Below are 10,634 nucleotides of genomic sequence, written 5' to 3' on the forward strand. Positions count from 1 at the left end.
ACCAATTATCCAAATAATGTTTAGTCCTAGAAAGCTATTATTATCAGAACACGCGAGCAAAACATAGCGGTTAGCAGATCAATGAATGAGAGGGCAGCGTTACCAGAGTTGCCCATATACCACACCATGTTACAACACAGTAGGGCTATTGCAGACAGAAACAATACTGTACTACATCGATGTTTCCTGTCGGCTCAATTTTTGAGTGGACTTTGCTGTTCCGATTCGCATGAACGGTATACGAGTGGAGCGACTGAGCGGAGCGCACATGCATAGAGCGTCACACGTGAAAGTGAAACCTGAGCGGTGAACTAATTTTCGGCAGCCGAACTTTCGGTGCATCTCTAATTATTGGCGAAATCAGAAATGGATATTATATAATAGATGCTTTATTGAATATTTTAGCAATTTAAAAATATTAAAAAAGGATTTTTTTACACGGCACCCCTGCTCTCGACAGAGGGCACCCCTGTTGGGAAACACTGGTTTAATCTATATATAGCACTCATCACATTTAAAAGCATGTTATACCAACCACCCATATGCATACTACTTGATGTCTAACACTTAAGCAAACTCTTAAATGCTGTCAGAAGCAGGCAGACTAACCAAAGAAAGCTAGCATGCCACTGCTTCGGATGTCAGCAAATGACAAATATTAGGCCAAATGTTTAGAATTCTCATGTCAAGTACGATGACCAGCTTAATCCACTGACCACATTCACGAACAAGATCAACGGCATCCACAGGGACAAAGCCTTGATCTGCATCAAACCCAAGATTGGATTCACTCACAACACACAATAAAGACATTTTGTCCCAATCACGTTTGTTCACTCTCCGTGGATTAAACATGAATGGCAACATTTGGCCTGTACAATCCCAATCTTGACACAAAACCGTAATAACACAGAGGCAAGGAGGATTCCGCACAGATTATGGAAACTGCAGGATTAAGTCCAAGCGAAAAGTAAAGACAGTGAGGGAGTGAGGGACCCAGACAGAGCAGGAGAGAGAAAATGTGTGTGGTTAAAAGAGGCAGAGATGAAATGTAATTGTGATGAATGAGAATCTAGCATCTCACTGACAGCAACCTAATGCAGCCTTCATGGTTGGTTGGAGATACCTTACTCCAACCGTCCTCCTCAGTGTAGTACAATGATGGAAAGCACAGATGTTCAGCTTTGGCAACTGCTAACTCAAGACACTCACTGTATCGAAAAGTGGTATGGTGCCACGTATGGTATGACATCACTTTTTGTAAAGAGCTGAACTGTACTAATTGTATTGATCTCTTTCAAAACCAATTCCAATAAAAAAAATATATAATACTGGAGCAGAATGACTTGCATACTGTGCATTCTTATGCCAATAGCTTACTGAAACACCAAAATGTCTCTGAAAGTGTTTCCTGCATCGCTATTCTGCGGCTCTGCAATGCCTACCATATCAAACATAGCACAAGTTCGGTACATTTGCCGAATAAATTACTGGTTCTTTTTACATTCACGTAACGTTTAAAGGTTCATAAACTTTTTCTTTACGTTTAGGCAGCTCGTTCTTGAGCAATTGCTTAAAGTGCTATAAAGGTAAGTATATTATTATTGTTACTATTTGTCAACTGGCAACTACATGACAAGGTTAGTCATATAATGTAATGCAATAGTGGCACCCATTAGTGAGCAACCCGCTCCACGTACAATAAAACTGCTTTTCTAGAAGACTGATGTCTATTCTTTATTTTATGTTAGTGTAAATCATTTTAATATTTCTCAACAGTTCCATTTTTTATCAAAAAATCACTGCACATTTAAGGCTTTTGTTGTGACCGATGGTAGTTTATAAAATAAACAAATTAGCAAATAAATAAATGTGGTAACACAAAGGTTCACTTAAGGTCCAGTAAGGTTCCACTTGTTAACATTGGTTAATTACATTAGTTAACAAAAACTTACAATGAAAAATAATTCTTATATTTATTAAACTTAGTTAATTTCAACATGTACATTTACTACTGTGATTATTTTATGATCATTTTAATTTATTTTTATGTAAAGCACTTTGAATTACGTATGTGTATGAAATGTACTATATATATAAAATTGCCTAAAATTACTAATACATTATTAAAATCAAAAGTTGTATCTTTTAACATTATTTGATATACCTGAACAATCAACCACTGTATTTTATTAACTAATGCTGATAAAGATTAATAAATACTGTATCAAATGAATTGCTAATTGTTGGTTCATTTAAGTTAATGTGTTGACTAACGTTAACTAATGGGGCCTTAATGTAAAATGTTACCATATGTTATTTTAAGTTTGGCTTGTTTAGATATGTTATATAACAGTTAGGAACAGTTATTAAACTGCATGTACGCCAAACAACAGCTCTGTGAAAAGCAATTGAAAGTCTGTGCAAACACACCATCTGTTAGAACTGCACTACATTTATTTCTGATTTGATAAAGGGACTGAAAAATAGTTCATAGAATTGTTAGATTCCTCACGACTCCCAGCCCAGTGCATGTTCAAGTGCCATGACGCCAGGAAAATAACTGTAAAAATAACAGGCAGCAGTTATGATGCGCCAATACGATGGACAGCGGTGATCTGACCTCCCAGCGGTGCCAACCTCATCCGCTCGAGTAGCAGGAACATGTCCTGTCTGGACAGATGCAGCCCAGAACATGTAAGACCAGTTTATAAGAAAACGGCTTAATGAGGCAACAGGAAATCAACTTTATACTCAGTATCCCATCGGCGATGAGCCCATTTCGTCGTGTTAATCAATAGCACAACCAGACAGACGCCATTACAAAGGCAACTTGTTTTAAATATCTGCCGTGTTTCCGAGGGGTTTGGCAGTGCTCTTATCACATGTGTTTATGTTCCTAATGTTTACAGCTGTGACTGCAGCTGCGTGATGCTTGAGATCTGGGAGAGATGAAACTCTGGTACTTACGCCCTGGTTTTAGGGAAACCCATTGACAGCAAAACATCCAGACGGTTTCCATGTTTGACAGCTCCTGGCCGGTTCTGCCGCTGCATCCGTGGAGCGACTTTGGCATATAGGTCCTCTTTTGCTGCCATGGTTCAGCTTTCCATTTGGCTTCAGAACAGCGATTTGCTTACTTTTTATGCGTCCAAATGGACAGACACGACACACACTTAAAACATCGAATCAAGCGCTACAATATCTGCGTTAAAGGCTGGTTCAAAAACGCTCCATTATTCCCCACAGTCGGACAGACAGAAATCTTGGCGGACGCGCTACAATGTTTCTAAAGACACAAAATGATTTGAGCTTCCTGCTGGAGCGCTCATGTCATTACAGTTTGAGAAAGGGGTCACCAGTCGGAAGTCAGTCTCTTTTGCTTCGCGTATCGACAACCACCGCTGTCGCTGTCCGCCACGGGAAGAAATATAATTCGCCGGAGCCACTCGCGGCTCGGTGTGTAGTTAGAAATATTTAGCAGGCGCGTCTCGAGCGAAACCTGTCAATATATGTTACATCGGTTCCTCCTAGACATGTCTTATTTATGAATGGGTCTTGACTGAAAGGGGAAGCAGCCTATCAGCAGACGGGTCCCGCCCAGTCGCCATCGCCCTTAAAGTCGCAGTTTTGAAAGGTGACGTAGAGCAGATGCGCTCGAATGGCAGGCAGCGCGGTTCAGTGAGAAGCGTCATCGTCACTGACGTTTGCTCACATTCAGTCGAACGTTCTTATGTAACTGTGCGCAGGTAGAACGTAGAACGCATCATGTGGAGGATAAGCAACTTATAAGCAACTTTGGGCCAGCCCAAAAAAGTCAAATCTTGAAAATTCATGCATTCTGTAAATAGGTGAATGAACTGTAATAAAAGCTGCCTTGTGCAAATAATGTATTAATTATAGCTGACATGCTCTTTATGTTCTGATAGTTACTGCTTTATTCTATTATATATATAAAAAAATCTGAGCCTGTGTACAGTTTGCTAATATTTTGTTATAATACTAATATCTTATGTCATATTAATACTGAGACAATTAAACTTAGTAATTTTGAATTTTGAGCGGGACTGTTTATCTGACCAAAGAGCAGAAAACCTGTCTGAAAACAACTATTTTTGCTGACCTAGTGGCACTGAAATTACACACTTCAAATGTAATTATCTAAATCTTTTCTGGAAGAAAAATCAGCCTATTAAAATCATCAATACAATCAAAACACTTTATTTAATTTTATGTTAGACATCCTGTTGAGCCTCCTAGATCCATGACCATTTCAAGTCAATTTCGGCAGTGTGCAAAGCTGTGCAAGAGTTGTTGTCCTACACTGCCTCCTAGCGGTCATATTCAGAACATTGTGGTTCACCTCAAATGATGTAAACGCGTTTAGAAATAATGTGAAATAAATACACATTCCTAATGTCATCCAGCGTGAAAAGTGAGATTTCCCGGAATCAGAGTCATAATGTTCAGCTGAGACAACCACAGATAACATTGCTTAATTTAACATTCACAATTGTTTTTTTTTTTGCATGAAAGAGAGAAAAAAAAAAAGAGTAATGTCAACATCTTATTTATTAAGTCATATTCAGTGGATTTCATTTATTGGAAGAATGGGATCAAGTCACATGTTAAAATTTAAATCAAGCAAAAGGAAAAAAAAGAAGTTTAGTAATTTGTTCCCAGATTAATAATTCAGAGAGGTAAATGAAGCATGATTTTAAATCCTAAAAAAATCCAATAAAAAGACAGAACAATCTATTTACATTTCATGAAGTATAAAACACAAAAACACACACAAGGTACACTATCATAAAAATGCCAGTGAAGTAAACAAACAACATATCAATGACTACATTGTACAGCAAATGTTTATATAAAGGAGAGGGAACATTATTTCCTGAATGGGGAACATTCATAGTACCTTCTCTTCCCCAAGAAGTTTCCATCTCATAGTGCAGAGTCCTGTAAAAATAGCATTGGACATCTCAGTCCATACAAGACTAAACAACTGCTTATAATCTGAGCAAATTCTATTAATAAAGAATTGATCTTAAACCCTTTAGGTTTGTGTTCCACTCACAGATTAATCATAGTTCAATAAATTACATTTCTATTCATTTCTACAAAACAGAGACAGGATTTAGATTCCTAAAACTAAATCTGCATTCTCACACACATTTACAATAGTTGCTTTAAAGCTTTTGGACATTTCTATGGTCAACTAGTGTGGTAAGCTGGGCAGGGAGGCACATCTCATCACATACACATTGATCCTGATTTGTATGAACTCAAACAGAAAACAGTTGATCTAGGCACCGAATCTTGACATCCAGAGTAGCACAGACTACACAACAAAAGATGATTTCTGTCTGAATTCCCCCTGAAAAAGACACATAAAACAGTGCAAATATAATTATGTTACCAGTACCACTATTCTGGTGGTAGAAAAGGACATTCAAAATCAACTATTGCAAAGAGAATTCCTGATTAATATCATTTATACAACTGAGCAAGATGTGTTGTACTTACATCCCCATCATCCATATCATCTGCTCTAGGCTGTGTATAAACAGCTTGTTGTTTCGGCTTGCTGCAAGAGATAATTTATTTATATTTTTATTACATTCTAGAACATTTTTAGTAGCATCATATGTCAGATATGAGGTTGTATGTGCCATAGATAACAAAACAAAACTCTTACCTTTCTGCTTTTTCTGTGGAAAATTAAAGAAAAAAGCAAATAAGTCAAATCATTTTGAGTTTCTAATCTACCTCTCTCTCTCTCTCTCGCTCTCTCACACACACACACACGCAGTGAGAACTTACTTGGCAGATATCCCTTTTTACTGGCAAACCAGAGACCAAAGAGGAGCAATCCCACTGCCAGCAAAGCCACAATAACCCCCGCAACAATACCACCAACATTCAGATCACCTATAACAAATAAAAAAAAGACAACAAATTAATTCAAGTCAATCAAGACATCTGTTAGAGAAGCAAATACCAGAAATATCAAAAATCATACTTGGTTCTCTCTCTTTAGGAGGTCATCAAAAAATGTCAAAATGTTGCTTTTTTAATAAATTGTATTTCATTAAAAAGAAGACCATGTTCTTGTTCTTTATGAGAAGTGGTTTTATTTCATTTTAACAATTTGGCTTCAGAACAGCGATTTGCTTACTTTTTATGCGTCCAAATGGACAGACACGACACACACTTAAAACATCGAATCAAGCGCTACAATATCTGCGTTAAAGGCTGGTTCAAAAACGCTCCATTATTCCCCACAGTCGGACAGACAGAAATCTTGGCGGACGCGCTACAATGTTTCTAAAGACACAAAATGATTTGAGCTTCCTGCTGGAGCGCTCATGTCATTACAGTTTGAGAAAGGGGTCACCAGTCGGAAGTCAGTCTCTTTTGCTTCGCGTATCGACAACCACCGCTGTCGCTGTCCGCCACGGGAAGAAATATAATTCGCCGGAGCCACTCGCGGCTCGGTGTGTAGTTAGAAATATTTAGCAGGCGCGTCTCGAGCGAAACCTGTCAATATATGTTACATCGGTTCCTCCTAGACATGTCTTATTTATGAATGGGTCTTGACTGAAAGGGGAAGCAGCCTATCAGCAGACGGGTCCCGCCCAGTCGCCATCGCCCTTAAAGTCGCAGTTTTGAAAGGTGACGTAGAGCAGATGCGCTCGAATGGCAGGCAGCGCGGTTCAGTGAGAAGCGTCATCGTCACTGACGTTTGCTCACATTCAGTCGAACGTTCTTATGTAACTGTGCGCAGGTAGAACGTAGAACGCATCATGTGGAGGATAAGCAACTTATAAGCAACTTTGGGCCAGCCCAAAAAAGTCAAATCTTGAAAATTCATGCATTCTGTAAATAGGTGAATGAACTGTAATAAAAGCTGCCTTGTGCAAATAATGTATTAATTATAGCTGACATGCTCTTTATGTTCTGATAGTTACTGCTTTATTCTATTATATATATAAAAAAATCTGAGCCTGTGTACAGTTTGCTAATATTTTGTTATAATACTAATATCTTATGTCATATTAATACTGAGACAATTAAACTTAGTAATTTTGAATTTTGAGCGGGACTGTTTATCTGACCAAAGAGCAGAAAACCTGTCTGAAAACAACTATTTTTGCTGACCTAGTGGCACTGAAATTACACACTTCAAATGTAATTATCTAAATCTTTTCTGGAAGAAAAATCAGCCTATTAAAATCATCAATACAATCAAAACACTTTATTTAATTTTATGTTAGACATCCTGTTGAGCCTCCTAGATCCATGACCATTTCAAGTCAATTTCGGCAGTGTGCAAAGCTGTGCAAGAGTTGTTGTCCTACACTGCCTCCTAGCGGTCATATTCAGAACATTGTGGTTCACCTCAAATGATGTAAACGCGTTTAGAAATAATGTGAAATAAATACACATTCCTAATGTCATCCAGCGTGAAAAGTGAGATTTCCCGGAATCAGAGTCATAATGTTCAGCTGAGACAACCACAGATAACATTGCTTAATTTAACATTCACAATTGTTTTTTTTTTTGCATGAAAGAGAGAAAAAAAAAAAGAGTAATGTCAACATCTTATTTATTAAGTCATATTCAGTGGATTTCATTTATTGGAAGAATGGGATCAAGTCACATGTTAAAATTTAAATCAAGCAAAAGGAAAAAAAAGAAGTTTAGTAATTTGTTCCCAGATTAATAATTCAGAGAGGTAAATGAAGCATGATTTTAAATCCTAAAAAAATCCAATAAAAAGACAGAACAATCTATTTACATTTCATGAAGTATAAAACACAAAAACACACACAAGGTACACTATCATAAAAATGCCAGTGAAGTAAACAAACAACATATCAATGACTACATTGTACAGCAAATGTTTATATAAAGGAGAGGGAACATTATTTCCTGAATGGGGAACATTCATAGTACCTTCTCTTCCCCAAGAAGTTTCCATCTCATAGTGCAGAGTCCTGTAAAAATAGCATTGGACATCTCAGTCCATACAAGACTAAACAACTGCTTATAATCTGAGCAAATTCTATTAATAAAGAATTGATCTTAAACCCTTTAGGTTTGTGTTCCACTCACAGATTAATCATAGTTCAATAAATTACATTTCTATTCATTTCTACAAAACAGAGACAGGATTTAGATTCCTAAAACTAAATCTGCATTCTCACACACATTTACAATAGTTGCTTTAAAGCTTTTGGACATTTCTATGGTCAACTAGTGTGGTAAGCTGGGCAGGGAGGCACATCTCATCACATACACATTGATCCTGATTTGTATGAACTCAAACAGAAAACAGTTGATCTAGGCACCGAATCTTGACATCCAGAGTAGCACAGACTACACAACAAAAGATGATTTCTGTCTGAATTCCCCCTGAAAAAGACACATAAAACAGTGCAAATATAATTATGTTACCAGTACCACTATTCTGGTGGTAGAAAAGGACATTCAAAATCAACTATTGCAAAGAGAATTCCTGATTAATATCATTTATACAACTGAGCAAGATGTGTTGTACTTACATCCCCATCATCCATATCATCTGCTCTAGGCTGTGTATAAACAGCTTGTTGTTTCGGCTTGCTGCAAGAGATAATTTATTTATATTTTTATTACATTCTAGAACATTTTTAGTAGCATCATATGTCAGATATGAGGTTGTATGTGCCATAGATAACAAAACAAAACTCTTACCTTTCTGCTTTTTCTGTGGAAAATTAAAGAAAAAAGCAAATAAGTCAAATCATTTTGAGTTTCTAATCTACCTCTCTCTCTCTCTCTCGCTCTCTCACACACACACACACGCAGTGAGAACTTACTTGGCAGATATCCCTTTTTACTGGCAAACCAGAGACCAAAGAGGAGCAATCCCACTGCCAGCAAAGCCACAATAACCCCCGCAACAATACCACCAACATTCAGATCACCTATAACAAATAAAAAAAAGACAACAAATTAATTCAAGTCAATCAAGACATCTGTTAGAGAAGCAAATACCAGAAATATCAAAAATCATACTTGGTTCTCTCTCTTTAGGAGGTCATCAAAAAATGTCAAAATGTTGCTTTTTTAATAAATTGTATTTCATTAAAAAGAAGACCATGTTCTTGCTTTTTATGAGAAGTGGTTTTATTTCATTTTAACAAAGGCATGTTGTGTGTCACCGCAGTCAAATCGGTGTCTATCGTGATAAAACCTTAATATCAAACCTATATAATGAGTTTGGACATTTTAGAGAAATGCTTAATAAATGCACTGTAACTAAACCCATTAGATTTTAGCCAACTAAATTTACTGTAGATTTAGTCGACTAAAATCTTATGATATTTAGTCGACTAAAACTAAAAACAATTCAGATGACTAAAATATGACTAAAACTAAATGGCATTTTAGTCAGAAGACTATGACTAAAACTAAATCAAAATTCGCTGTCAAAATTAGCACTGATTCACAATTTGATACTCTCAAAATACTAGAAGCTAGTTTTTTCACAGTAACAAAATTTCAGTAGTAGGTACCAATACCAGTAAAATTTCTCGGTTATTGGTACCATAGTGCTAAATAAAAACTCCAGTGCTTCAAGTTGTATTGAGTGGATTCTCTCTAACTACATGTCTGACTGGCCATTGTGTTCACACACTCAACAGACATATCTGTGATTGGCTACAATGCTTAACACTTCAAAAACATGTTGTAAACTGAAACTGTCAACGCACTTCACAGAACTCTCTTCATTCTTACATTTTTTATTTAAGAAAACAGAATAGTAACAGCAATAGTCTGAAAACACAAACATTTTTCCATACTCTGTTCTTTTCCCCATGGTTATCCAGACCCTTAAAATACTAAAAATCAAATTGCATACTGTGTAAGAACCCTGACTTACGGACTTCCATGTGCACTGCATCTCCACGCTGAGGAGCACCTTCTCCATTACTGGCCTCACATAAATATGAACCGCTATCCAGCTTAGACACACTCGGGAACTCCTGATCACAGAAAGAAATCAATTTTACAAATATAATCTATCTTACAAAACAATACCAAATTAATGACAAGCGCAGTGACATTTAAGAAAGAAGTTCTAGAAATATGTAGTACTGAAATTTTGATGTAAGCTTTTCAGTCATTTGATGTGAATATATATTATGGAAGCCCATTTCCGCCACGGGATAAAAAAAATGAAAAAGGTAATTGCGACTTTTCGAATTGAATTGCGGGATTCAATTTCTTTTTTTTCTTTTTTTGAGTTTGCATCTGCTATAATACTGACTTTTTTCTTGCAATTCCATTGCTAAAGTCAGAATTGCAAGATATAACCTTGCAATTCTGAAAAAAAGTCAGAATTCTGAGACGCTAACTCGCAATTGCAATTAATCACATTTCCCGCTTCTTAGAATTCTAAGTTTATATCTTGTGATTGCGAGTTTACATCAGAATTGTGAGGAAAAAAAGACAGAATTGTGAGATATAAACTCATAAATGCAAGAAAAAAAACTTTGAATTGTGAGATACAAAGTCAAAATTATTATTTTATATATATATATATATATTTTTTTTTTTTTTTTTCTTTTCCCGTGGCAGAA

At 36.5% G+C, this 10,634-nt stretch overlaps 2 protein-coding genes across 3 annotated transcripts in view; both read right to left on the reverse strand.

Annotated features, from left to right (window-relative positions):
* The window catches only part of LOC107677436 (ubiquitin-associated and SH3 domain-containing protein B-like), a 43,614-nt gene extending 37,099 nt beyond the window's left edge, over positions 1–6,515 (reverse strand). The window contains exons 1-2 of one of the 2 annotated variants that reach the window (XM_016472339.1): positions 6,197–6,515; positions 2,971–3,155 (exon numbers count right to left, since the gene is read on the reverse strand). In XM_016472339.1, coding sequence (XP_016327825.1) covers positions 2,971–3,098 — 128 coding nt within the window. In that variant the 5' untranslated portion in view covers positions 3,099–3,155; positions 6,197–6,515. Of the gene's footprint in view, positions 1–2,970; positions 3,475–6,196 lie in introns of those variants that run through there. The other variant, XM_016472338.1, reaches the window with a different exon arrangement.
* Positions 6,516–7,999: 1,484 nt separating this feature from the next.
* The window catches only part of LOC107677438 (junctional adhesion molecule A-like), a 5,900-nt gene continuing 3,265 nt past the window's right edge, over positions 8,000–10,634 (reverse strand). Inside the window, exons 6-10 of the mRNA XM_016472340.1 lie at positions 9,935–10,037; positions 8,868–8,975; positions 8,743–8,755; positions 8,571–8,631; positions 8,000–8,421 (exon numbers count right to left, since the gene is read on the reverse strand). Coding sequence (XP_016327826.1) covers positions 8,386–8,421; positions 8,571–8,631; positions 8,743–8,755; positions 8,868–8,975; positions 9,935–10,037 — 321 coding nt within the window. The 3' untranslated portion in view covers positions 8,000–8,385. The remainder of the gene's footprint in view (positions 8,422–8,570; positions 8,632–8,742; positions 8,756–8,867; positions 8,976–9,934; positions 10,038–10,634) is intronic.

This window comes from Sinocyclocheilus anshuiensis, unplaced genomic scaffold (genome assembly GCF_001515605.1).
Source record: "Sinocyclocheilus anshuiensis isolate Anshui unplaced genomic scaffold, SAMN03320099.WGS_v1.1 scaffold668, whole genome shotgun sequence".
Taxonomy (NCBI): domain Eukaryota; kingdom Metazoa; phylum Chordata; class Actinopteri; order Cypriniformes; family Cyprinidae; genus Sinocyclocheilus; species Sinocyclocheilus anshuiensis.